We start from the raw sequence: 24,135 nt of genomic DNA, 5'->3' as shown, positions 1-24,135 counted from the left end.
GGAACCTCGCCTGCCAGCCGCGGGGGGTGCTGAGCCCGCCCCTGCCCAAGTCTCACCAGCAGGCGATGCCGAACCTCGCAGGGCGGCGGCGCTCAGGACGCAGGGGCCTGAGCGGCCGCCGGGGTCACTGCCCGCCCCCCTCCAGCCGCGGGACCCACCCAGGGTCCCCGCGGGAGGTGCCCCTCACAAACATGGCGGCCGCAGCCGCCGAAGTGCCCCTCACAAACATGGCCGTCCGGGCCGGCCGCGGCCTGCGCCGACTTGGTTGGGTCACATGTCTGAGGACTCCGGGCTGTGATTGGCCAGCCCTCTGGTGACGTCAGACGCCACAGCGCGCGCCGAAGGCCGGCGGGTCGCAGCGGAGCTGTAAAGCGTTAGGCCGGTGCGAGGGGGCTCGGCGGCGGTGCTGGGGGCGGCAGTGCGCCTCTCACACTCATGAGGAGCCGGAAGGTGAGGGCGCCGGGGCCGGGCGGGAGCTGCGCTGGCCGAGGCGGGGGCTCCAGCCGCCGGTTGCCTGGGGAGCCGAGGGGGGACGCCTCGGGCCAGGGGGCGACCTCGGCCTGGGCCGAATCCTCCGTAAGCTCGAGCCACGCCCCCTGGCGCGGGCTTCCAAGACCACGCCCCCGGGAAGGGGGCGCGCAGACCACGCCCCCGGGGACGAGGCTCAGGTCACGCCTCCGGGCAGCGGGCTTCCGGACCACGCCCAGGGGGAGGGGCTCCCAGACCACGCCTCCGGACGGTGTGCTTCCGGACCACGCCCCAGGGAGCCTCGCTTTCTGGCCTCGCCCTGGAAGGCAGGCTGGAGGTGGGGACTGCAGACCCCTTTCCCGGGAATGGGGCTCTCAGCCACGCCTCAAGGAAGCTGGGGTGCTCCGGGCCATGCTCCCAGGAAGGGGGCTCTCAGGCTACATCCCAGAATGGGGATGGGGGCTCCCTCTCCAGAACCGGTCTGGACCCCAGGCTTTTCTGGTGCTGCCAAGCTCGGGGTTCATATTTCCCTGTTGCCCCGGGGATCTCAGCTTGGCCCCAGCTACTTCATGTGCAGAGAACGGGGTGATGTGGAGCCCACCCCAGAGGGGGCGAGGATTGAAGGGCAGCTTTGCTGGGCGTTAGGACTCTCGATGGACAGGTTTTTTTCCCTTTGAGAACTTTGAATATATTGGAATATACCCGCTGAGGTGTGTGTGGCCGGCACGGTTTCTGCTGGTTGGGGGGCTTCCCTTGTAGGAAGTCATTTTCCTCCAGCTGCTTTCTCCATTTTTCTCCTTGTCTTTGACTTTCAGCATCTGTGCATTGATGTGTCGACGTGTCTGTGGGTCTCTTCACGCTCACCCTACTTGGAATTCAGTCCTTCTAGGTTTCTGGGTGTGTCAGTGGTGGTCTGTAGTAAATTTGGGGAGCTGCTGGCCACAATCTCTCTGACTCTCTCTGCTCCTCTGTGCCCTTTCCTCCTGGCCCTCCCATTAGTGATGCCCAACGTTTCTCTAAGACTCTCTTCCTTTCCTTCATTCTTTTTTCTCTCTGTTCTCAGGGTTGGGTATCTGTCAGTCTGTCTGCAAGTTCACTTATTGTTATTCTGCCAATTCATGTCTACTGTTGAGCCCCTCTAGTGAATAGTTTATTTTAGTCATGTTTTTCAACTACAGCACTTCCATTTGGTTCATTATTATAATTTTTATCTTTTATTGATATTTCCTATTTGGTGCAACATTACCAAATCTTTCTTCTTTAATCATGGTTTTTCTGACCCCTTTGTATATACATATATGTAATCTTTATTGATTTCAGGGAGAGGGGGAGAGAGAGAGAAACATCAATGATGAGAGAGTCCTAATTGATCAGCTGCCTCCTACACAACCCTGACAGGGGATCGAGCACACAACCCAGGCATGTGCCCTGACCAGGAATCATACCATGATCTCCTAGATCCTAGGTTGATGCTCAGCCGCAGAGCCACGCCCGGCCAGGCTCTTACCTCGTTTTCACATGTTTATAATGGCTACTTTAAAGTCTTTTTTCTGACATATTCAAGATCTGGTCACTCACAGGCAGTGCTATCTGTTTTTATTCCAGTTTATGGGCCTGCTTTCTTGTTTCCTTGCATGCTGCGTAATTTTTTGTTGAAACTGCACATTTTAGACAACATATTGTAACAGCTCTGGGTACTGATCTCCCAGCTTATTGTTGTTAGTATGCTGTTTATTTGTTTAGTGGCTTAGCGGATTATTCTATTAGAGTCTGTTTCTTCTCCCACAGGGCAGCACTGGGCATGCCCGGTCACCCTGGGATGACAGCGCTTCTAAGAGGGCTCCCTTCCTCTCTCTGACCACACTAGGCTGGTAAACTCCTCTATTGCTAGCTGATTGCTCAATTGTTTTCAGCTCTGGCCTGGGGCATAAATGGCTCCACAAACTAATCCAGTCTCATTCTGGCTTCTTCCAGGGAATAGTTTCTAAGGTCAGTGCCTGATAGTTGTTCTGGTCCCAGGAGGGCTCTTCCATAGTGTTGCTCCCTGGTCCTGCGAGGAGCTGCCTGCAATGCCCCAGCTGCCTTTCCTCTCGGCCTCCACTGACACTTCACAGTTGCTGCAGAGTCAGTTCCTTTGGGAATAGACTGAGAGCTCTCTGTTTGGATGCTGCCCCTCCCCCAGGCAAGATCTCTGAGCCAGGGCTCTGTGTAGCTGGGACAGCGACAGTGACACCCCTGCTCAAGGAACTGAGCTCAGAGGAGGGGCAATGGTTGCAGCCTGGTGAGCCGCCCCTCCAGGAGCCCTGTAGGGATGGATGAGATGCCACTAGCAATTCCTAAACTAGATTCTTTCCTTTTTTGTCTCTTTTCTTCTGAGCGTGTGGCCTTTCACCTGTCCCCTTGTGGATTCCCAGTTCCAGAGCATGTCATGAGGACAGCTTTCAAGCCTGTCACCCTCAGTGTCCCTTGATTTCCCCTTCTCTTTATCACTTAATGCCAGCATCTCCTAAGTGTCTATGGCATCCACTTTGGAACAGAAGGAGGAGTCACAGGAAAAGCTGAACTCCAACAAGTCTGCAGCTCAATTAGCAGTGGCATCCAAGGCTTGTTGCTCATCCTGACCCGTGGGCCGTGTTGTTTAACGTCAGGGAGGCTGAGTGAGGCGTGTACAAAACCTCAGACTGTTCCTAAATGAAACTATTTTAAGTTTTATCGTTTTAATTAACTTACTTGTTATTAGGACTTTTTTTAGCATTCAAAGTAAAATGGAGAGGGACCAGTTTCTTACTGTTAAGGTTTATCAGGCAGGCATTAGTTGCTTTAAACTAATAAAATTAGAACCAATTCTACCGTAATTTGACGGAGAGAGTTATGGGGTTGGTGGGGCTTGTTTACCCAGAACTTGTCCACCACATGGGAGTTTGAGACCTTCTGAGGAAGGCTGTGCGCTGCTCATTCAGAAAGATTAACTTACAAAGGGAGGTTCCTAGAAACATATGTGATGGGGGACAAATCACCCCAAGTTTCCAAGACAGTGGGGAGAGAGGTCTTGCACCCTAAACCCAGAGTCCTTTCAGTTCCCACTCAGGCTGCAGGTGTCCTCCGTAAAGGAGATAAAATGGGGGGAGAGAACTTGAGGTTCTCTGCCAGGTTGGGAATCCCCCCTCTGCCCATGTTTCGGGAGCGCAGCATCTGACAGCCTTGCCTCCGCCCAGCTCACAGGGGGAGTTCGGTCTTCAGCGCGCCTGAGAGCCCGGAACTGCTCAGCCAGGTCGACCTCTGCGCAAGGAGTCGGGATCGCCCTGTCCACCAGGACGGTATGTCAGGTGAGCCTCTGACCGGAGACTCCGGGGCCTGGACTTGGGGGTCCGTGTCTGCACGGTGCTCATTCCAAGGTGTGCTGTGCTGTCGTGGGAACCAGAGCAGCAGGTGACAGTGCTGTGAGTGCCTTCAGATCCAGGGCTCTGCTCTCAGAGCATCTGTCCACCAGTGGGTACGCGTCCCAGGCCCCATCACCTTCAGTGCAGCCTTTTGAGGGATGGTGGCCTAGTGCCCTCCTGTCCATCCCTAGGGGCTTCGAGAGAAAGGCAGAGTGGGCTAAGGAGGGGACCCGTGTCCCCGTTCCATGTGTGCAGCTGTGGCTGCTGAGCAGCCCTCACCCAGAGTTGCTGTGGGTTCTCCGGCCTTGTTGAGGCTGCGACTCGGTTTGACAGTGGCAGCCAGCAGTCTTGCTCCCAGTGTGTGGCTTGCTCAAGCCAGCTTGTGTCATGTGAGCGTTTGCCGAGCACTCACGTTCTGCAGAAATGAACGGAAACGGAGTCTGTAACCCGTCAACGCATGCCTGAGTTTGCCTCGGGAAATGCATAGCCCAGAGAAAACGGCTGTTGTGGAAACAGGGTTGGGGGTCGTCTAGGGTTTTATCAGTTGTCCCTTGGGTGGCAGGCAGTGCCCCAACCCTGACCCAAATGTAGGAGCTGGGCTTCATCTCCAGGGTTTAAGATGTGAGGGACATGAGCCTCGGGTGGGACTGTTGGTTGCCATCCGCTGCGTGACCCTGACATTTTTCCTCCACAGACCCCCCCATCACACAAAGCCACGGACAAGAGAACTTCCAAGAAGTTCAAGTGTGACAAAGGTCAGCTTGTGAAATCAGAATTACGGAAGCTGGTCCCTAAGAGTGAGAGTGCTGCCCTGCCCGGAGCGCCCCTGCAGGCCCCGTGTAGGGATGAACCCCTGGAGGTGGCTGAGGACAGCCGGGTGCCCCCGCTCCCACCCCAGGGAGGGGAAGCCGGCCCTTCTGCTCCACGGGAGACCACAGGCCTTCCCTTCGGTCACGGCCGCATCGTGAGTGGCGCTTGCTCCGTGAGGACTGAAGATGGCCTATCTGGAGCCCTTCCCGGAGGAGAGTCAGACAGTGGCTCCACCGCGGGGGGCGGGTCCACGCTGGAGATGGAGCAGGTCCGGCCGCCGCTGCTGCAGATGGACAGCAGTGTCTTCCTGGATGACGACAGCAACCAGCCAATGCCCGTGAGCCGCTTCTTCGGCAACGTGGAGTTCATGCAGGTATGTCTGCGGCACCCTCTCCCCTCCCCAGGGATTCCTCCGCAGACTGCTCTCCCGGTGGCTGCGCGTGGAAACTACCGCAGTGCAACAGCAGGTGCGCAGTCATGAGTTCAGCCAGGTGACAGATGGTTCCTCACTGCGCCTGCCCCCACCCTCGCCCCGCTCAGACTCCTGCACCATGAGTGTGGCTGCTGGGCCCTGTCCCCCCGCGGGCCCTCCACGTAGGTGGCTGTGGGCTGTGCACCTCCCGACTTCCCTGCAGGGTCCCTGGCGTCGTGTCTGGTTTGTGAGTAGCCGGCCCACACCTGCCGGGCTTGTTCATCTCCCTCTTTCCCTCCATGTGGACTTGTCCTCATGTGGAGCGCGGGGCTGCGACTCGGTCCCCCGCGGTCTGCAGACGGGCACCAAGCTGTGGCAGAACAGAGGGCTCCGACTGATGGTGGCCTGTTCTCCCCCAGGACCTCCCTCCAGCGTCCTCTTCGTGCCCTTCGGTGAGCAGGCGTGAGTTCAGGAAGATGCATTTCAGAGCCAAAGACGACGAGGAGGAAGAGGCAGACACGTAGGAGCGACGCACACCGCTCCCGTGTTTACTGCAGCTGACGGCTTAGCAAGTTACGGGGCTTAATAAAATGCATCCTCAAGAGGACGTGACCTTAACCGAACTTCCTGTGGGGAGGCTACCCCATGGCCCGGGCCGTCCTCGGGGGCGAAGCCGTTGCTGCTGGCAGGAGGGGTCTTGTCTTCCGTCTGCACAGACAGGAGGGTGGCTCCACGCAGCTGAGGCCCGGGGTAAACATGTTTCTAGGGGAAACTCCACCCAGCTGTTTAGTTTTGATAACTGCACATGGTCCCGTTGTCAGAATTTGACCCTTGTGGTTGATCCGTGGCAGTTCTTAACTGTTTCTGTGGATGAAGCCACAGGGTACCTCAGAAATTTTGCAAGATACATATGGGGAAAAATAAAATGTTTTGAAAATACTTTTAAGAGGTCTTATGTCCCTAAAACTGGACTCCTTCCTAAAATGTTTGGGAGCAAATCCCGCCCTACCTCCTGCCAGGGCAGCCTCTGCACCCAAACACCCGGTCGCAGCCCGAGCCGAGCCCCAGGCTGCCCACCTGCGGGAAGACCCTCCTCCTGTGTGAGGGGTGGGCCTGGGACGCAAGTGGGAGGTGCTATCTTGTGGTTTATAAGATCACCCTGGTTTCCCACTCACAGCTGTGCGAACCCCTGGAGTTCCCTAAGTGTGGAGTGTCCTGTTAATGAGGTGACTGGGACCCCGGGGTGGGGCTGGTTGCCAGAACCAGCCTTGCGGTTAAATTGGACACCCAGTCCCACGCCTGGACCTCGGGAGGAGGGCAGGGCTGTAGGTTGCATCCGTGGCCAATGGCCAAGGACTTAGCCAGTCCAGACGCTGTGAAGCCCCAGTAAAACCTCGGAGGACAGCACAGGGCCTTGTTCTTTTCGGAAATCTTCCTTCCGGGTTAGTGAGCACGTGGAAAAGGGGGGGAGCCTGAGGAGTCAGGGCACAAAGCTCCAGGCCCGATGCCGCCTACCTTGCCCTGTGCATCTCTTCCATTGAGCCCAGTCTAACCTTTTACGACAAACCAGTAACATGTCTCTGTGGAGGCCGGCCGGCCGCTCCGCGCGGGGCCTGGGCGGAGGCTGCAGGTCCCTGCCCGCACTGCCCGACCCGACCCTCCACACGCAACTGGCTCAGTCCAAGGTATTCCTGTAAACACTGGGGGGAGAGGTACTATTTGGGATCAGTTTAAAAAAAGTCACTGATCCCTTACTGGAAAAGATGGACATGAGGACAATGAGTGCAAACTTTCTTGATGCGTCTGTATGAAAAACTTTATTGCTCTTCCTGACTACAGTACATGTGAAAATTCAAGTGTTAAAATGTAAAAAATACATTTAAAAAAATTATGAAATAAATGCTCATTTCAAAAACTTCAAGTGTTGCTCGGTACCCAAGGGAGACTGGCCCCAGGACACCCCCCCAATGCCGAAACCCAGAAATGCTCAGGTCCCCGATATAAAATGGCGAAGGACAGTGCGTGCAGTCGGCCCTCCGCGTCCGAGGTTCCAGGCCGCGACAGGAAGCCCAGATACAGGGCCAGCTGTACCGTAAAACGCGTGATTTAGAAAGTTCCCTGTAATCGTCACACCCACCCTGTCCCAGGATCACTGCTGTTCACAGATGTGCTGTGTGACATGCTAGTGGCCTTTTATAAACAGCAGGTTGCACGCTGCAGGGTTGGGCCAATTTCATTGGTTGAACAAGGTGCCAGGGTAGCCACCCCCTTCTGACAAGCCAGGGGAGGGCCCCCTTGTGCCATTACACATGGCACAGCAGTGAACATCCTTGTGGGCTCCTTACAAAGGAGTGTGGACATTTCACCCCAAGAGGGTCACGACTCGGGCATTTGGCAGCATCTAGAAGCTAGGGAGTGGAGGCCCAGCAGGGCTGGCAGGAAAACTGTCCCTCAGGCGGAGTCCAGCTTTGGCCATGAGGCTGGGTAGCATAGGGACTGTGCCACCCAAGCACAGAGAGCAGGCGAAATCCGAGGGCATGGGTCCCTGACCCCGCCAACCTGACACCAGGTCCCGACATCCACCGGTGCATCAAACGTCCTCGCCCCAGGCTCTAGGGCCCAGGAAACAGACTCAGGAATGTGCTGAGATCAGAAAGCTGTAGGGAGGCTTTGTAGAAGTTTTGTTCAGAAGCTATTGCAGTGGGTTAAAACAGAGCACCTGTTAAGATCCTGCGCGTCACCAGACCTGGTGTGGCGTGGGGACCGTGTGCCAGGTCACGGGCGCTTGCGAGCAGCCCGCTGCCTCCTGGGCCTCGCCTGGGACCGATACACCCTGCGTGGGTCACAGCTGAGCCTGTGGGTCGTCTTCTTGTGGCAGGCGACGTGCACCAGCTTGAGGTTCTCGGAGGTAAAGAGCAGGCCGTAGAAGTACTCCCAGTTCACCTGTCTCCCGGCCTGCCCCTCGACTGCCTCCACCAGGGTGGGGATGACCGTGCGTTTCTTCTCTATTCTGCAAAGTGAGGTGACAGATGGTCATTTCCCAGTGCCACCCCCCCACGCTATAGGCCTGTCAAACCATAGACACGGTTAGCGTGCAGTTTCTGCTCAGGTGCAGCTAAAACGTAGAACAGCGTGTGGCTGCTTACAGGAAAAGACAAGCAGAAAACTTAAGATTTCAAAAGAAACCACCCTCAGCCACGTGCCAGGAGCTGGGTGGTGACGGCAGGAGAACGGCTCAGGCGCTGGCACGGGACGGGCACTCGGGGACATTCTTGCACAGACTGGACCCAGCACATCACCGAGCGCGGCCTTGCCTGCTGGACAAGGCCTGATGTGGGCAACTTTGTTTGTGTCTCTCTGAAACTGGATGGTGCCTATTTTTTTTGAACACTGAAAAGTACACAGAAAAAAATGGGAGTTGACCTTAGTCCATAGCAGTCGCCACCAACCTGGCTCACTTGCTTCCACGCTTTGTGTATGTGTAGATTCACCAAAAAAAATGATGCGACCATATTGAACATGTTTTCAAGTAGAACCTGACAAAGCTAAAGTCACCTCTGACGACCACGGCACCTCGTTTCCCTCCTCTGTCTGATGTCTGTCCTGGTCCTGACCTCAGACTCATCCGTGTGTGTGCCTGTGTCCGCTTCAAGCAGTTACCACGCTGCTCTGCACACACAGTGCGAAGGCCACTAACCCCACAAGCCTGCGAACTGGGTGGACACGTGGCAGGGGGCCTACAAGCGAGAAATTCAGTTGTTTCAGGACCACTGAGCCCGGGCGCCCAGCAGAAACAAGGGCAGAGAGCCACCCTGCAGGGACGCTGCTGCAGACGAGCCGGGGCACGGGGCACAGGGCACGGGCACAGAGAACGCACGGGTGAGGTGGCCCAAGGCCCCCCCACTCCCAACGGCACCTGCAGAGGATCTGAACCAGCACAGCGGTTCCCAGGGACAGGGAGTACTTTCAAGACAGCTGGTTCCGAAAGTGAGCTGGCAGTTTCAGGGGCCCTTGGAGATCTGTCGTCATGAAGCAGGCGCGAGGAACATGTCTCGGAACATCAAAAACGTGCCGTTTCTGCCCTGTGTAGGCTGAACTGGTACGGATATAAAAACGAGACTTGCTCATCCCGGTCGAGGCAGGACGCGCTCACCGCGAGGTACCCTGTGCCGGCCGCTTACTGGGCCCCCGAGAGGCCAGGCCCGAGGAAGACGACTCCTTCTGCAGCCTTGGGAGGCAGGCCTGCTGAGCACGGACCCCGTGCACGAAACAGGGCATGCAGGCGAGAGGGGGACAGGCAAGGTCACAGGGATGCGGACGGGACCTGGGCAGCTCCTGACAGCCCCGTGCTGAATGACAGACACGCGGCCACACGGTCCGCAGCAGGAGCACAGCGCACAGCCGGCAGCCCTGTCCACGCGGACGCCAGGTGCGCCTCTGGATCCAGGACCCGTGAGATTGGCACGTGAAGCGTAAGCCCGCAGGCGAGCCGGGGGCGCACGGGGCAGGCCTGGGCGTGGTGCTGAGACAGGCCCCCTGACTGTGGACTCACACGTGGTCCAGGTTCCAGGTGCTGAAGAGGACACGGCTCTCCCTGCTCCCGTAGGGGTTGATGGAGTGTTTGGACGCACAGCTGGCCATGTCGAAAGGGCCCTGGGCAGAGAGGAGAAAGTGCCCAGAAGTGAGCCTCTCATCTGCCGGCCTGGGGTCAGGAGGCGCCGCCTCAGTCGTGCTCCCAGCTTATCAGGGCCGGGAGCTCGCCGCAGCCCCAGGTTACAGCAGCACTCGAGGCTGGACCACACCTGACATACCACGGCAGTGAAGGCCGGGCAGGTACTGGGAAAGAGCCCTACCTGTCCTGACAAAGGTCACCAGCTCTGACCCCCAGTGGTGCTCAGTGACTCACTCAGCCGTCTGCGAGGAGCCACCTCCAGCTGACACCACTCACCGGGGAGCTGGACTTAACTACTGCCCGAAACGTCACAGCAGCCACGAACCCTGGTGTCCCTGAGCACCCTGCCACATGAAAGCTGACCCAGGACCCAGGAGACAATGCTTGCTGTCCAGAAACTCCTGGTGTCCCTTCTGGGACCAGCCCACTGAAAGGAGCGCCGTGGCCCCTGATGCCCAGGTGAGAGCTCTGCTCGGGTGACTCCACCCATGTCAGTGGGAGGTGCCCAGCCAGCAGGAATGCCGCCCAGAAACCTGTCAGACATGCCGATTCTCAGGCCCCGAAGACTCAGACAAAGCTCCGGGCGGGCGCGGCAGCCTTTCAACAGCCCCAGGGTCCAAGGCCTGCTGGCCGCCCTCCCCTCGCAGTGAGTGGGAACTGACCCCAGAGCCCCAGGCAGCATCCTCTCCACCTCCACGGGAGGACAGGCTCAGCACCCACCTGGGTAGCTAGCCCCAGGGCAGAGGACGCGCAGCTCACCTGGCAGGAGAACCAGCCTTCGGGCGTGCAGAGCCGGCCGCCGGCCTTCGCGCCCCTGTCGAAGTAGCTGCCGTTGTATCGCGCAGCCCTGAGCTTCTGGCCCATGGCATCCAAGATGCACACGTACGCCTCCCGAGCCTGCGCACCCACCATGGAGGAGTGCGAGCTCGCCTGGAGGACACCAAGGACATCGTGAGGGCCGGTGCACGAGGCCCTGACCCCGCAGTCGGCTCCCAGCCCACGTGAGGTCATGACCCTCAGGAGCCCGAGTTCAGGCCCTGGCTGTCCCACCCTGGAAGCTTCTCTGCAGATGGAGCTTTGGTCACAGGTGACCAAGCAACAAACCCAAGCTCCGGACACCCGGCCCTGACTCCCCAGCACTGGCTGCTGCTGCCCAGGAAGAGACAGAGGAAGAGACGGAGGAAGAGGGCAGGCGGGGAGCAGCCACCGCCCGCCCATCATGCCTACCTCTCGCAGGTAGCTCCGGATCCTGCTCTCGCAGCTGAATCTCAGGTAGCTGGACTTGTCCCTAAACCGGGACTCTAGACCTGCAGGACGAAGCCAGAGAAGGCCCTGCAGCCCATGTTGTCCTGGGTCGGGGGGCCGGGAGGCGGGGGGGCCCTGCAGTCCATGGGGTGCAGGTGTGGGGCGGGGCTTCATCTGAGAAATATTCTGCAGGGCCGGGCACACCATCCCTGGTTACTGCCCATCTCAGGGACTCTTCGGTCCCCCAGGGGGGTCTCAGGTGCCACCCAGGGGCTCCCGCCTGGTGCCACCTTTTCAAGACAGCTGCAGTCTCTCAGGGTCACCTCCGACTGGCTTCACAGGCCAATCCAAAAGGTGGAGGCCACCCAGGAGCCCATGGACGTGGGCCACCTACACGGGGGAATATTATTCAGACCTACTAAGCGTGGAGGGATCTTGAGGACGTCAGGCTCAGTGAAATCAGCCAGACACAGAAGGACAAACACTATGGTTCCACTTCTGTGAGGCCCCTGGAGGAGTCAGGCCCATCGAGAGAAAGCAAAGGGTGGGGGCCAGGGTCTGGGGGAGGGAGGCAGTTAGTGTTTAATGGGGACAGAGGTTCTGTTTGGGAAGATGGAACATTCTAGAGCTGACAGTGGTGACGGCTGCACTGCGATGGGAACGTGCCTGACCCTGAGCTGTGCCCTTGGCAACGTTAGGAGGGTGAGGTGTGTGTAACCAGTGCTTCACCACAGTCCTGGGCTGCTTGGAGTCCAGCCCACCATGAGCAGAGAAGTGAGGCAAGCCCCTGGTCTGGGGGGCCCCTACTTTGGGGAGCCCATTTGGGAACTGAAATAGAGTCTGGCCTTGCCTGGGGTGTCTGGCTCTGGGGCGCCCTCCCACCAGGCCCCGACTCCAGAGGCACCTTCGAACCAGGGCGGGTCCTCGGCCCTAGTCTCGGCCGTGATGTTCTCGCTGATGGTGTTGAGGAGGTCGGCCAGGAGCCTCTGCCGCAGCGGGGCCTGCTCCTCAGAGAGCAGCTGCCGGGCGGCCTGGATGACGCCCACGTGCGGTTTGTGGAACACGCTGAGGAAGCGGCTGATGTCACTCACATCTGCCACCAGAGGGGGACACACAGAAAAGCCATTAGTCCTCGGGCACCACCTGGGAGACACAGGCTGCCGGCCTCCGGCTGCCGTGAGAAAGGGCTCCCCACATCTACCCTCCTCACCCGGAAGCTGCCAACCTCAGCTGACAGAGGGGAACATCTTCGGGACCTATAGCTGGGTGAAAACCTCTCAGAGTTCACCCCAAAAGCAGACCCGTAAAAGGAAGTCATGGAAAAATTGGCCTTCACCCAAATTTAAAATTCTGGCTCCAACAAAAGACCCTTCCTCTTCATAAGCAAATGAGACAGCGACCGTGGTAAGTGGCATGTGACTGTATACAGGTGCCAAAGGATCACAAGAAAAGAGGGTCAGCCCAGCGGTGTGGCTCAGCGGTTGAGCGTCAACCGAGGAACCAAGAGGTCACTGGTCCGATTCCAGGTCAGGGCACATGCCCAGGTCGCAGGCTGGATCCCCAGTAGGGGGCAAGCAGGAGGCGGCCAATCCATGTTTCTCATCAACGTTTCTCTAATCCTTTCTCTAAAAATCAATTATAGAAGTCAGTGTCTTTAGCCCTCGGGTAAATACGAATTACGACACAACATGAAGGCACAGCGCGACCGTCAGGACGGCTGAAATAGCAAATAGGACAGCCAGCAGCCGTGGGCACGTGGCCCGGGGCAGCCGGTAGCCACCAGCCACCACCGGCTGCTTTCTTGGCTTTTTTTTGTTCTTTAACAATTGTATTGAGATTTAATTTCCACGCCCTGCCAATTCTCCCATATACAGTGTACAGCTCAGTGGATTTTAGTTATTCACAGAGCTGTGCGACCATCCCCCCCCTTTCCCTCAGCACCCCAGGGCCCTGCCAGCCTCCCCGCCACTCTCCAAGGGCCCCACCACTTACAGCCCTGCCAGGCCTGGCCCTCGGTGAGCAGCAGGAGCTCCGAGTTGTCGGGGACGCTCGGGAAGTAATCTGCAGTCAGCTCCGTGCCGTCTTCATAGAGGCACAGGCGGGAGCCGGCCACGGGCACCTGGGGGAGCAGAGAGAGGGCAGGACACTTATTTATGGGGCTCGGGCGGGCCCGCCTCATCATAGCAGCGTGAGCTCTTTCCACGTGCAGCTCTCAGAAAGGTTTTAAAGAATCACGCTCCACACGGCGTCGGCACTACAGCGTGCGTCTAGGGGATCAGCGTGTCCGAACAAGGGCACCTGCCACAGGCTGTTACAAAACACGAGTCACGTAAAGGTACACACAGTGGTCACCGCTCTGCAGGATGCACCACACAGACCCTTTCTAACTGCTGCTCGAGGGTCCTTAATATCCAAGCCTGTTTCCAAATATGACGCACACCTGCTGCCACTGAACCAGTAAATGCACCACCTGACAGGGTCAGGACCCACTGGCTCGGAGCCCTCGTTTCCCGGGCGCTGATTAGTTTGGGAGAACATCACCCTGAAAATGACGCGTGGCCTCTGTCCAGACGTGTGGCCAGCACGCAGCACCGCTCGTTAGCAGAGATTTGGCTCCCTGTTGCTCCACACAGGTCAGTTTTATGAGTTTTTAGGGTGACTCCTGCCCCAGCCCTGCCTCACGTGTATACACCCCAGTCCTGGTCCAGGCCCAGCCACGGAAACAAATTCAGTGGGAGTCAGAATGGTGGCTGAATGAACGACTGCGTTCGTGCCCCAGGGCCCTCAGAGGCCTCGGAGCCCAGCCTCGCCCTTTTACACAAGGGGAAACTGAGTCCCAGAGAGGCCAGTGGCTGTGTCCTAACTCCCAGGGAGTTAGCAGAGATGCACTGGAGACAGGGTCCCTGAATCAAGCCAGAGCGGCGGTGCCCCTTCTGCTCAGGAGCGGGAAGGTGTGCTCCTGTCCCCTCCACAAGCCCCCTGCGCTCTGCTCTGCTCTGCTCTGCTCTGCTCTGCTCTGCTCTGCTCTGCTCTGCTGAGGAGCGGAGGAGCGAGTTCCTGACTCCAGGTCTCAAGGGACTAATGGTGACAAGATGGTTTTACCCTGGGGCCCCATCACCGTTTCCCACACACACAAACCCTGGACAGCAGCACCTCCGATTCTCCCAAGTTCCTCCCAAGCCGGTCAGCACCTGAGCAGGAGCACTGGGCACCCCCAAGTTCTGAGGGCCCCAATCCCACCCACTCTGCAGCACCTCGTCTGCCCTCTGAGGCTCTGCTAACAGGCTCGTGTCCCTGAAATGAACGCGCTCCCACCCATTCATGGGGCTTTTGTCCTGGACCTGGTGACAGCCCACGTGGGGAGCCCAGATGGTGCGCCCCCGTGTCCACCCAGGTCCTGCTCGGTTCTTGGCCTCAGCCTCAGGACACATGTGGACAGTCCCCGCCTCACGGGGCACCTGTCAGGGCTTGGGACACACTGGGCTCCGCCAGTACTGACGGTGACAAGTGACAGACTGTCCCATCCCATCCAGGGCCTCTGGGCGCCCGCGGGGGACCAGCAGGTGGAGGCCCCGAACCCCCGTCGCACCGCCCCCGAAAGGGCTGGCACCCCACCCCATGACCCTTGACACCTCGATCCCCGCCCCGCAGCACCTGGAAGGGCAGGCATCTGACCCCCGCCCCCCGCCGCACCTGGAAGGGCAGGTACCAGACCCCCGCCCCCCGCCGCACCTGGAAGGGCAGGAACTCGACCCCGTGACCCCGGACACCCCGCCCCGCCGCACCTGGAAGTGCAGGCACCCCTTCCGCAGCACCTCCTGGCAGCTCCTCCCCGCTACCCCAAACTTCCGCTGGCTGTGAAAGGCCCGCAGCTTGAACGCCTTGGGCTTCCGGGGCACAGACATCCTCGGGGCCTCGGGGCCCGCAGGCAGCACCAGCCCGGCCGGCTGCTCGGGCGCGTCTGCACCGGGGCTGCTGGGCGCCTCCAGGTGGACTTCCGTCCGCGCCGCCCCGGGAAACTACACTTCCCAGAAGGCCCGGGAAGGGGGCGGGGCCGCCCTGCCTGTGCGCATGCGCCAGACCCCGGGAAACTCCGTTACCCAGAAGGCCTGGGAAAGCTGAGACGCTGTCCGGTCTTTTGCGCAGCCGCAGTGCACCGGGGCGGGGTCGCGCAGGCGCGCAGTCGGGAAGGCCCGGCCGGCCCGGTCTGGTTGTCATGACAGCGGCGGCCGCAGCCCCGGCGCTCAGCGAAGGCGGCCGGGGCTGCTCCTCCGCCGCCACGGCCGCGGTGACTCGAGAGTGCGGGCGGGCCCGGGGCGAGGGGCGCGGCGCTGCCTGAGCGCTGCCTGAGCGCAGCCGGAGGCGCGGAGGGCCCAGGGGCGTGCAGGCTCCGAGGGCCGGCGGCCTTCCGTCCTGACAGGTACCGGGGCCGGCGGGGGGCCGGGCGCGGGGCTGGGCGCCGACTCGGGCTGCCGGGCCGGGGTGCGGCGGGCGGGCCGGGCCAGGTGCAGGGCGCCCACTGCTGGCGGGGCGGGCGCGGGCCCGGGGTGGCGCTGGCGCGCGCGGCGTCCCGGCCCCTGCGCGCCCCTGCGGGCCCCTGCGGGCCCCTGCGCGCCCCTGCGCGCGGTTCCTCGGTTGAACGTGGGACTCTGCGTCCTGGTGTCGCGGCCTCGCGGTGCGGGACGGGCGGCTGTCGCGGGCCCGGAACCGCGGCCTGGCTGCACCGAGTCGGGGCGCGGCTGTGCCCCGGGCAGGCTCCGTTCGCCTCCCGCTCCTTCCCTAGTCATTCCGCCGCCTCGGTCCCCCACGTTCCCCGAGGGGCTCTCAGCGCCTCCGATCCCTGGACCAAAGACTGCTTGGTTGTGTAACGTTTACGGTTTCTTGAAAAGTGGAAACAAGTTTTCTCTCCCGGTCTTGTAGCAACAGGTTCGGAGCTTGCTACAATGTTTCCATCTCACGTAGAGACGTCAGTAGCCCTGATGCACATGAAAGGCTGACGTGAGGGAAGGAACCCCGGCCACCCTTTTCCGGAGGGCCCAGCCCCAGGAGCGAGGGAGCCTTGGGGACATGTGCCGTGTGGCGCTGGCCCCGGGTGACCGTCGTCCTGCACTAGGGCGGTGGGCGTCCCACCGTCTCAAAATGTAACTATTTTTACAGAGCATCCTAATAGTAGCATCCTTCAGCCACACCCCAATATCTCATGTAACCCTTGAAGGTTTACCCAAGGGGGGACCCCAGGGTACGAGGTGGGAGGGGGTGACCAAAGGGAGTCCTTTTCAGAGACCCAAGCGAGGTTGTCTCTTCTGTGCCCGGGTGTCTCCCCTCCCGCTCCTGAGTGCCAGTGCCTTGTTTAAGATGTATTGAGGCAGCGTGGTATCCTGGGCACATCCTCCATGTGGGTTTACAAGGTCCTGCTTTTTAAGTCTTAGCACCTCAGCGGAGGGTCTTAGAACCCGACTGCCTGACAGCTGAGGACACATCCTGCCTGCATGGCTTATAAGCTGGGCGGCCCTGTTCATTAATAAATCATGACATAAAAAAGGCCCTCAACCCGTATGTACGTAAATGTCTCCTAGGAGGCAAGTCACCCGCCCAGGCGCCGCGTGTCGGCCTCTGTACCTGCTGTTTGTCTGTAGTTCTCCCCCATCTCTGATCATACACTTTCCTTTAGCAGTTATTGTGCTGTTGATTATAAAGCCTCCTTCCCCCCTTATTTTTGTAAAACGTACAGACATACTGGTAGTTTCTTAATAGATTTTTTAAAAAAACACCAAAAACTTTGTATTTATATCTTACCCCAAAACGTTATTTTTGCCATAACAAAGAACTACAAACTGGGTGACTTAAAACAATTTATTCTGGAGACTAGAAGTCCGAAATCAAAGTGTGGGCAGGGCCGAGGTCCCTCTAAAGTCTCTGGGGAGGGTCTTCCCTGGCTCTTCCACCTTCCAGTGCTTTCTGGCAATCGCTGGTGCTCCTTGGATTGTGGACGCCTTGTCCCATGGCCTTCTCTCTGTCTGTGTGTCTATCTCTTCTTATAAGGACACCTGTCATTTCAGAGCAGGGCCACCCCACTCCAGCATGACCTCATTTCAACTTTCATTACATCTACAGACACCCTATTTCTAAATAAGAGCACGTGCACAGGGGACTTTGACTTTTGCGGGGGGAATACAGTTCAACCCATGACACTTGTCAGACTTTTTGGACATGTATTTGGGAAAAGCCGAATTGAATGATAATACCTAAAGTAGAATTAGAGGCTCCTATAAAAATTGCTTAACAAAAAAACAGGCCCTTTCAAAGTAATGGAAACGTTTTGAACACATTGTGAATTACTTTGTGCCTCAGCAAGGCTTGAACCAGCAGTTTCAGTGCGACAACACTGTTACAACACGTTATTAAAGCGCTTCCTGCTCCTGTCAACAGCCCCGTGCACAGAATGCCCCACAAGATCGGATTCGTCGTGGTCAGCTCGTCTGGGCACGAAGACGGCTTCAGCGCCCGAGAACTAATGATCCACGCCCCGACCGTCAGCGGGTGGAGGTCACCAAGGTGGGCTGCGCGAGGGGCCTCGGGCTGGGGGCAGCACGGGCTCGAGGCGCAGGTGGGCTCCTTTCGTCTCATTTTGTCCTAACTCAGACTTCAGAGCCGCAGGGCTGTCGGTCGCTGCCTGGTGTACCGGATGCGTTTTCTTCCTTCTGCTTGTTTTTCAAGAAAATTTGTTGGAACCTTTTCCCCCTAATAACATTAACCCCATGCTCGCTTAAGAAACGTGCAAACGGAAAAGAGAAGGAAGACAGTGCCCCCCCCACCCCAGGTATTGAAGTGTTTCACGCCTGCCGCCAGGGCTCACGCCACCGGGGCGCACGCCGTCGCCTGAGTTCTGTGCCGAGGTTTGGGGGTGCAGGCTTCTTAGTTTCGAGGCTGTGCTCCTGGAGTAAGGTTTTGTGCCTGACCACTTTCATAGAACACCAAGCTTTAACCAAGAAAGCCTTCAGATGTGTCCCGAATATTTCTACACCTTTATAAAAGTGTTCGTTGCTTGAGTAGTGTAATACTAGTTAGTATTTTCCTGAACATTGGAGTCTTTTCCTGAGAGGTCTTCATTGTTCAGCAGAGGTAGAGTCGTAGCTGTTGAGTAGCCTGAGTGTCTGGTCAGGCCCCGTGCGCTGTCAGCATCGGTCAGGCCCCTGCGGCTGCTGTCACCGGCCCTGTCACCCCCTCAGTGTCCCTGCTCCCAGGACTTGTCCAGTCTTAGTAGAAGGCCCTGTTTACTCCTAACTCACACACATGTAACATGTATCAGTCGTATTCCGTCGTACACCTGTGACTCAATTTCATTCACTTTTACTGCTGACAAATTGAACGTAGATCCCATTTAAAATGAAAATATATTTTCCTTTTGGCGTTTTTGAGGGAACCCAACAAACCTGGCTCCCGTTCCTGCCCCGTGCTCTGGAACAGCTGAGAAATGGAACAAGAGTAGGACAGATGGGGACACAATAGCCCCTTTATGGCTGATGAGGCTCATACTGGGGAGTGAGGGCTTTATCTACAGGCAAGTAGGCATTGCAGGACCAAGCCAGCCAGGGCCTCTCGCCTGCAGGCCAGGCCAGCCTCCCCAGGATACCCGCTGGGGGAGCCACTGGAAGTTCCCCAGGCTCCAATCCCCGAGTCCAGGGCTGGGGTCACAGTGCCATGCAGATCACTTCACCCCCACCCCACATTTCCCTTCTGCAGGGGTGGGGGTGATTTGTATCACACTTGTTGAGTGTTTGTGTGGGTTAAAGGTGCGTATATGGACCAGGCACCCTCTTTGGTGCCTTGTATAAGAATGACTGATATGGTTCTTCTGTGCCCTGATGGGGTAGCATATTCCTTTCAGGCATAGCCCATCCTCGTTTTAGTACTGAGCTCTCAGGCTACACCACAGCAGGGAGACGTGTGCCCGAGTCACCACGCAGACTCACGCTGGGTTTGGCTGGGGGTTCTGACTGCAGCACAGAGTGGGGGTGGGGCTCAGGTCCTGCCTGGGCGCAGGGGGGTTCCCGCGGTGTCCAGCTACCACCCAGGACCTTGAGAGTCTGAAATCCTCAGAGGGCCGGATGCTTCTCTGAGACAGCAGGAGGTCTACACCAGCAGTCAGGCCCTTAGGGCATGAAGTTTTTAGTGCCCAATTTTTATTCAGAAAGCAACCTAGAGCTGTCCGTTTATCTCGAGAAGGTAGATGCATGCTGGCCTCGCGTTAGATGTCGGTTTCATTTTACTGTCAGCTGGGAGGATGTCTCTGACTCATCTATAAACTCTACAACCTATATTTGAATAGCTACATCATAGACTCTTCTTATTATTTTTTAAAATATGTTTTTATTGATTTTTAGAGAGAGGAAGAGATAGAAGCATTGATGTTGATCAGCTGCCTCTTGCACGCCCCCTACTGGGGATCAAGCCCACAACCCGGGCATGTGCCCTGATGGGGATTCAAACCCGGGTCCTCCTGGTTCATAGGTTGATGCTCAACCAATGAGCCACACGAGCCAGGCCATAGACCCTTTTTTAAAGGGTTTTTTAAATTATACAACTTCAAAATTTTGTCAGTTGTCTTCATTCACTTTAAACAGTTTTGGAGGGTTTTTAAATGAAGGGTTTCTCCATTGTGGGTTGCTAAGAGCCCTGTGTCTGGCAGGGCCCCCACAGCTGTGTGCCCTGCACTTCAGCTCCATGGGTTTCTCCACTGTCTGCGCAGCGCTTGCCTGACGCGAGGCGGGAGAGGGCCTGAGTCACAAGCTGCTTGGTTTCCCCATTTCCCAGCTGCCCTCCTCCCCCCACACACCGCTCTTACCACCTTCATTTTGTGAAAACTCAGTGTCAGGAAGTGCCCGGCAAGGTGGCCCCAGAACAGGGTCCATCCGCCCTGCCCTGAGTCACCTGCCCCCTTTCTCAACATACAGTAGATCCGCTTTGTCCAGGGTTTCAGTTAGCCGCGGTCAACCACGGAATGAACATATTTAATGGAAAATTCCAAAAACAAACATCTCACACATTTTAAATTGCCTGCTGTTCTGAGTTGCGTCATGAAATTCGAGCTGTCCTTCGGGATGTGAATCACCCCTCTGTCCAGCATCCCCACACGGTAGATGCTCCCTGCCCGCCCATCACTTAGCAACCACCTCAGGGACCAGATCTCAGTGTCTCGGCGCTTGGGTTCTTGTCACCCTGGTTCTCAGCAGTGGCCCCAATGTGCAGGGGCGGTGCTGCCGGCCACTCAGATGTGCCTGAGAGAAGCTGTAAGTGCTCCCTGTAGGTGAGCAGGAGAAAGGTCTCGACTTCAGGAAAGAACCTCCTGTGCTGAGGCTGCTCAGATCTGCAGTTAGAACGAGCCCCCCCCCCCCCGGGAGCTTGTGGAGAAGAGGAACCCGAGCCAGTCCGCTGCCTCCCCTGGGACAGCAGGTTCCGGCCGCAGAATGTGGCCGGTGCTCAGGACGGAGGAGGCGTTAGATCTGTGGGTGGAGAACAAATGGAAAGCGGATTCCGACTGACAGCAACTGTTTCCCAGAAGGCACAGACCCTCTGCGAGGCCCTCAGCAGGGACCCCGAGACACTGCCCTGAGACTTCGTCACAGTAGACGTTAGCACTGCTCTACCATATTACTAGTTACTGTTAATCTCTTACTGGGCCGGCCTGATTCGTAGATTACAGTTGTCACAGGTGCGTAGGTGCAGGAGAAACAGTGTCTACAGGGTCTGGTACGATCTGTGTGATGCCTGGAGCTTATTACCCAGCAGGGAGCCAAGCAGGAGACTGTGGGTGGGGAGGAGGCCTCCCCATCCCGTCCGCTTAAGGATAGGCTGGGCCACTGGGTGGGTGACGGTGCCACTGCTGAGGTGGGAAGAGCTGGGGCAGGGTGTGGGGGTTGGGTCATGGTCACATAACGCCTTTCAGTGTCTGTGTGGAAATGGCAAGTCGCCAGCTCAATTATAGGATGGGACTCGGGGCTGTTCCTTGATAAGCAGGGTTTTAAAGCCTTGCGGCTGACAGGACCCCCGTGGTGGTTGCAGAGAGAGGGGAGACAGGGACCCAGTCCAGGCACAGTCCAGGGCACAGGCAAGGGGCCCTATGGTAGGAGGGGCCAGGAGGGCTGGCCATGTGGGCTGAACCACGTCACACTTGTCATCCTGGAGGTCAGTGGGGGCCTCCCTGGACATGGCCTGTGGGAGTGGGGGGGCAGAAGCCACCTTGCAGGGCCCGGGATGGGGGTGTGAGGAGCTGCCCTGGGGTCTGCACACCGCTCCCACGTGACGCTGCCCAAGGAAGGCGGCTCAGAAGGGTGGGAGCCAGAGGGGGACACGGGGTCACAGGAGGGCTTTCCTGAGCTGGGGGTTAATAGAGTGTGTGTGTCCTGATGGGAAGGATCTGGGGGAGAGGCTGGCAGGTCTGACGTGGGGGCCCCTGGCTCTGGTGCAGTTCAGCAGGGTGAGTTAGGAGCAGGGCTGCCAGCAGGTGGGAGAAGCGGACAGAGGCCTGGCCTGATTGCTCGGGTTGGTGGAGGGTGGCTGCTGGGAGAAGAGGTGGGAGTGCGAGGAACAGGCCAATGTGGGTGCACATTGAACACGATGGGTGCTGCTGACTCATCACAGGCCCCTGTGAGCCCAGGCTTCTGAAGGGTGTGGGCTCCTGTGGGAAGTCCCTGGGCGCCGCCTTCCTACCCCCACACCCTCTTAGAGGAGTGTGTTTATCGTGTGATAAATGTCAGGTTTCATGTCAAACCCATCGTGCTGGTCATTGGGTGGCAGGCAGGCAGACCCAGCCCTGACTGAGCTGCAGCCCCACCGTGAGGAGGTGGAGAGGGCAGGAGGGGTGTCCTAGCCCCTCATGTCCCGTCACTGCGGACTGGGTGCTTTGTGGGGGCTGAGGGCAGGTGTCTCAGGAAAGAGCGGTGCCCGGTCACGTTCGCTTTCAGGTTCTGCCAGTTCCCACAGGAGATCGTCGTGCAGATGGTGGAGCGATGCCGCGTGAGGAAGCTGCAGCTGCTGGCCCACCAGTACCTGATCCCCAGCAAGGTGGAGTTTTACGTCAGCGAGAGCCTGCCCGAGTACTTCACGCCCTGCCAGGCCGAGCGCTTTCGCAGACTCGGGTAAGGGGCAGGTGAAGTGTGAGGGCAACTGGACCTGAGAGCCAGAAGCTCCCCTGAGGGCCCCGCCCCTGGGTTCCAGGTCCCACCCTCGGACCTGGATGGAGATGGCACAACTCTTTCCCCTGCCCCGTGTTAGCAAGCAGTGTTGTCATCCCTGCCAGTGGTTCAACCCGACTGCTCAGGTGCAGGACTCGCCTTGAGAATACCGGTTAGAGTTCAGCATCCAGGCTTCCTCCCGGGGGTCTCCTCCTAGACCTCACTCTCCTTAAACCCTGAGTGGGAACAGGGCACTTTCCTGACCAGCACGAGTCTGCTGTGTTCTCTCTCAGCTATGTTTCCCTCTGCGACAACGAGAAGACAGGCTGCAAGGCCCGCGAGCTGAAGTCGGTGTATGTGGATGCAGTGGGGCAGTTTCTGAAGCTGATTTTTCACCAGAACCACCCCAACAAATACAACGTCTACAATCAGGTGAGGCCCGTGCCTCCAGTGGCTGGCTTCCCGCTCTTTGTAGGGGCCCCGAGATGGGCTGTAGGCTCGGTCTGCAGCAGGCCCACCGCGAGCTGGAGGCAGCTCCTCCCCATGTGTGTCACCAGGAACATCGGGTGGGACCCTCGTTCGGTTACAGAGATTCTCAAGGAGGTGGGGAGGGGGCTCCTCCCCCTCAGGGGAGAACCTTGGATGGACGGAGCTGGAAACCTAGATTTTCATTTCCTTGTCTGATTTACCATGATTAGTATGGGCGTGGTCCCTACTCTGCCTGGAGCAGATGGTTCCCCAAGAGGCTGTGAAAAGCAGGAGGTTCTTAGCTGCTACCGTTTTCATGTCCTTGCACATTAAAATGGCCACTTGGTTCAGTGTTAGAACATCAACTTATATAACTTAAAATAGCCGTTATTAATAATTGTACACATTGGCACGTTTTATGGCTAATGCGCTTCCACGTGCGTCATCCCATTGATGACAGTTGTTACAAAGGGGTTACGTTATCGCAAACCTTTTATACTCAATTTCTGTTGATTCACCTCCCAGGTCGCTCTGGTTGCGATAAACATCATTGGAGACCCTGTGGACTTCGGTGATGAAAGCAACATTGTAAGTCTGGGAAGTTTTATTTCTTTATGTATTTTTATTTTTATTTTTGAGAGAGAGAGGAAAGGATAGGGAGAGAGAGAGAGAAACATCAATGATGAGAATCATTGATCGGCTGCCTCCTGCACCCCCCTGCTGGGGGTCTACCCACAACTCAAGCACGTGCCCTGACCGGGAATCGAACCGGCAACCTCTCAGTGCATGGGGTCTGTGCTCAACCACTGAGCCACAGCGGCCGGACGGGAAGTTTCATTTCTAAAGAAGAGAATTTATTTCTAACAGGAGGGAAGCATTTATTTTTGTCACAAAAGGTATCATAAAATATGGATAGAATTGACTGACGAATAATTGTTAAACTTACTTTGACCCCAGAACTGTAGCCGTCCTCCAAGAGACTGGCTCATTGGTGCTTGCTGACACCTTTAAGTCAGATCCCCCGCAGTTAGGTTCTGTGCTATTTCCCTTTCTCCTCTGAGATGCTAACAGAACTTTTTGCTCCCAAGACCTCTAGGGAGAAGCTGATTGACCATTACCTGGGGCACCACACGGAGGACCCAGCCCTGGAAGGAACCTGCACTGGGTAAGGGCCCCTCCCGCAGGCAGTGAGCTTCCGGGACTCCCCTTAGGATCCCTGAGGTGCGAGGCGCCTCCAGGGGGCACCCACCCGAGGTCCTCCGAACGCAGTGCAGAGCTCTCTCTACAACCTCATCTCTTGTTCGTGCAGGTATTACTAGCAGGTTTCTAAAGTGCGTTTGAAAAAAAGATCCACCAGCCATCTATCTGTTGGTATTTTATTGGCACAGGCAGATTCACAGGTAAAAAGTAAAGGCATTCACATATGTCTGCTTTAAAACCTTATTTTTTAAGGAAGTGAGAAGTACATGTCACAAAAGTTGTTTTTTCCTCACAATAGTGACTTTA

General features: G+C 57.6%; 3 protein-coding genes across 3 annotated transcripts in view; 2 read left to right on the top strand and 1 right to left on the bottom strand.

Annotated features, from left to right (window-relative positions):
- The first annotated feature begins 405 nt into the window (after nucleotides 1-405).
- C9H1orf174 (chromosome 9 C1orf174 homolog) lies at nucleotides 406-6,985 on the top strand. The gene is made up of 4 exons (XM_016213542.2): nucleotides 406-450; nucleotides 3,684-3,794; nucleotides 4,543-5,031; nucleotides 5,490-6,985. Exons 1-4 carry the CDS (start codon nucleotides 436-438, stop codon nucleotides 5,592-5,594), a joined length of 720 nt encoding a protein of 239 aa, XP_016069028.1. The 5' UTR covers nucleotides 406-435; the 3' UTR covers nucleotides 5,595-6,985.
- Nucleotides 6,986-7,485: 500 nt separating this feature from the next.
- DFFB (DNA fragmentation factor subunit beta) lies at nucleotides 7,486-14,892 on the bottom strand. The gene is made up of 7 exons (XM_087820076.1): nucleotides 14,773-14,892; nucleotides 12,980-13,106; nucleotides 11,892-12,080; nucleotides 10,970-11,049; nucleotides 10,502-10,672; nucleotides 9,623-9,723; nucleotides 7,486-8,080 (listed from the first exon to the last, which is right to left on the bottom strand). The coding sequence occupies exons 1-7, from the start codon at nucleotides 14,890-14,892 to the stop codon at nucleotides 7,846-7,848; spliced, it is 1,023 nt and encodes a 340-aa protein (XP_087676202.1). The 3' UTR covers nucleotides 7,486-7,845.
- A 732-nt stretch (nucleotides 14,893-15,624) lies between these two features.
- Nucleotides 15,625-24,135, top strand: part of CEP104 (centrosomal protein 104) — a 29,295-nt gene continuing 20,784 nt past the window's right edge. The window contains exons 1-6 of the mRNA XM_016213541.2: nucleotides 15,625-16,128; nucleotides 17,417-17,542; nucleotides 21,952-22,125; nucleotides 22,455-22,593; nucleotides 23,155-23,217; nucleotides 23,718-23,794. Coding sequence (XP_016069027.2) covers nucleotides 16,055-16,128; nucleotides 17,417-17,542; nucleotides 21,952-22,125; nucleotides 22,455-22,593; nucleotides 23,155-23,217; nucleotides 23,718-23,794 — 653 coding nt within the window. The 5' untranslated portion in view covers nucleotides 15,625-16,054. The remainder of the gene's footprint in view (nucleotides 16,129-17,416; nucleotides 17,543-21,951; nucleotides 22,126-22,454; nucleotides 22,594-23,154; nucleotides 23,218-23,717; nucleotides 23,795-24,135) is intronic.

This window comes from Miniopterus natalensis, chromosome 9 (assembly GCF_054644295.1).
Source record: "Miniopterus natalensis isolate mMinNat1 chromosome 9, mMinNat1.hap1, whole genome shotgun sequence".
Taxonomy (NCBI): Eukaryota; Metazoa; Chordata; class Mammalia; order Chiroptera; family Miniopteridae; genus Miniopterus; species Miniopterus natalensis.
This window is presented reverse-complemented; position numbering and strand designations above follow the sequence as displayed.

Coding starts and splice junctions, on each gene's coding strand:
- C9H1orf174 (XM_016213542.2), top strand. Junction 3,795..4,542: donor CCACCAGGACGGTATGTCAG/GTGAGCCTCTGA, acceptor TTTCCTCCACAG/ACCCCCCCATCACACAAAGC. Junction 5,032..5,489: donor GCAACGTGGAGTTCATGCAG/GTATGTCTGCGG, acceptor GTTCTCCCCCAG/GACCTCCCTCCAGCGTCCTC.
- DFFB (XM_087820076.1), bottom strand. CDS start 14,892: ATGTCTGTGCCCCGGAAGCCCAAGGCGTTCAAGCTGCGGGCCTTTCAC. Junction 11,050..11,891: donor GGACCCGCCCTGGTTCGAAG/GTGCCTCTGGAG, acceptor TTCGTCCTGCAG/GTCTAGAGTCCCGGTTTAGG. Junction 10,673..10,969: donor TCCGGAGCTACCTGCGAGAG/GTAGGCATGATG, acceptor GGTGTCCTCCAG/GCGAGCTCGCACTCCTCCAT.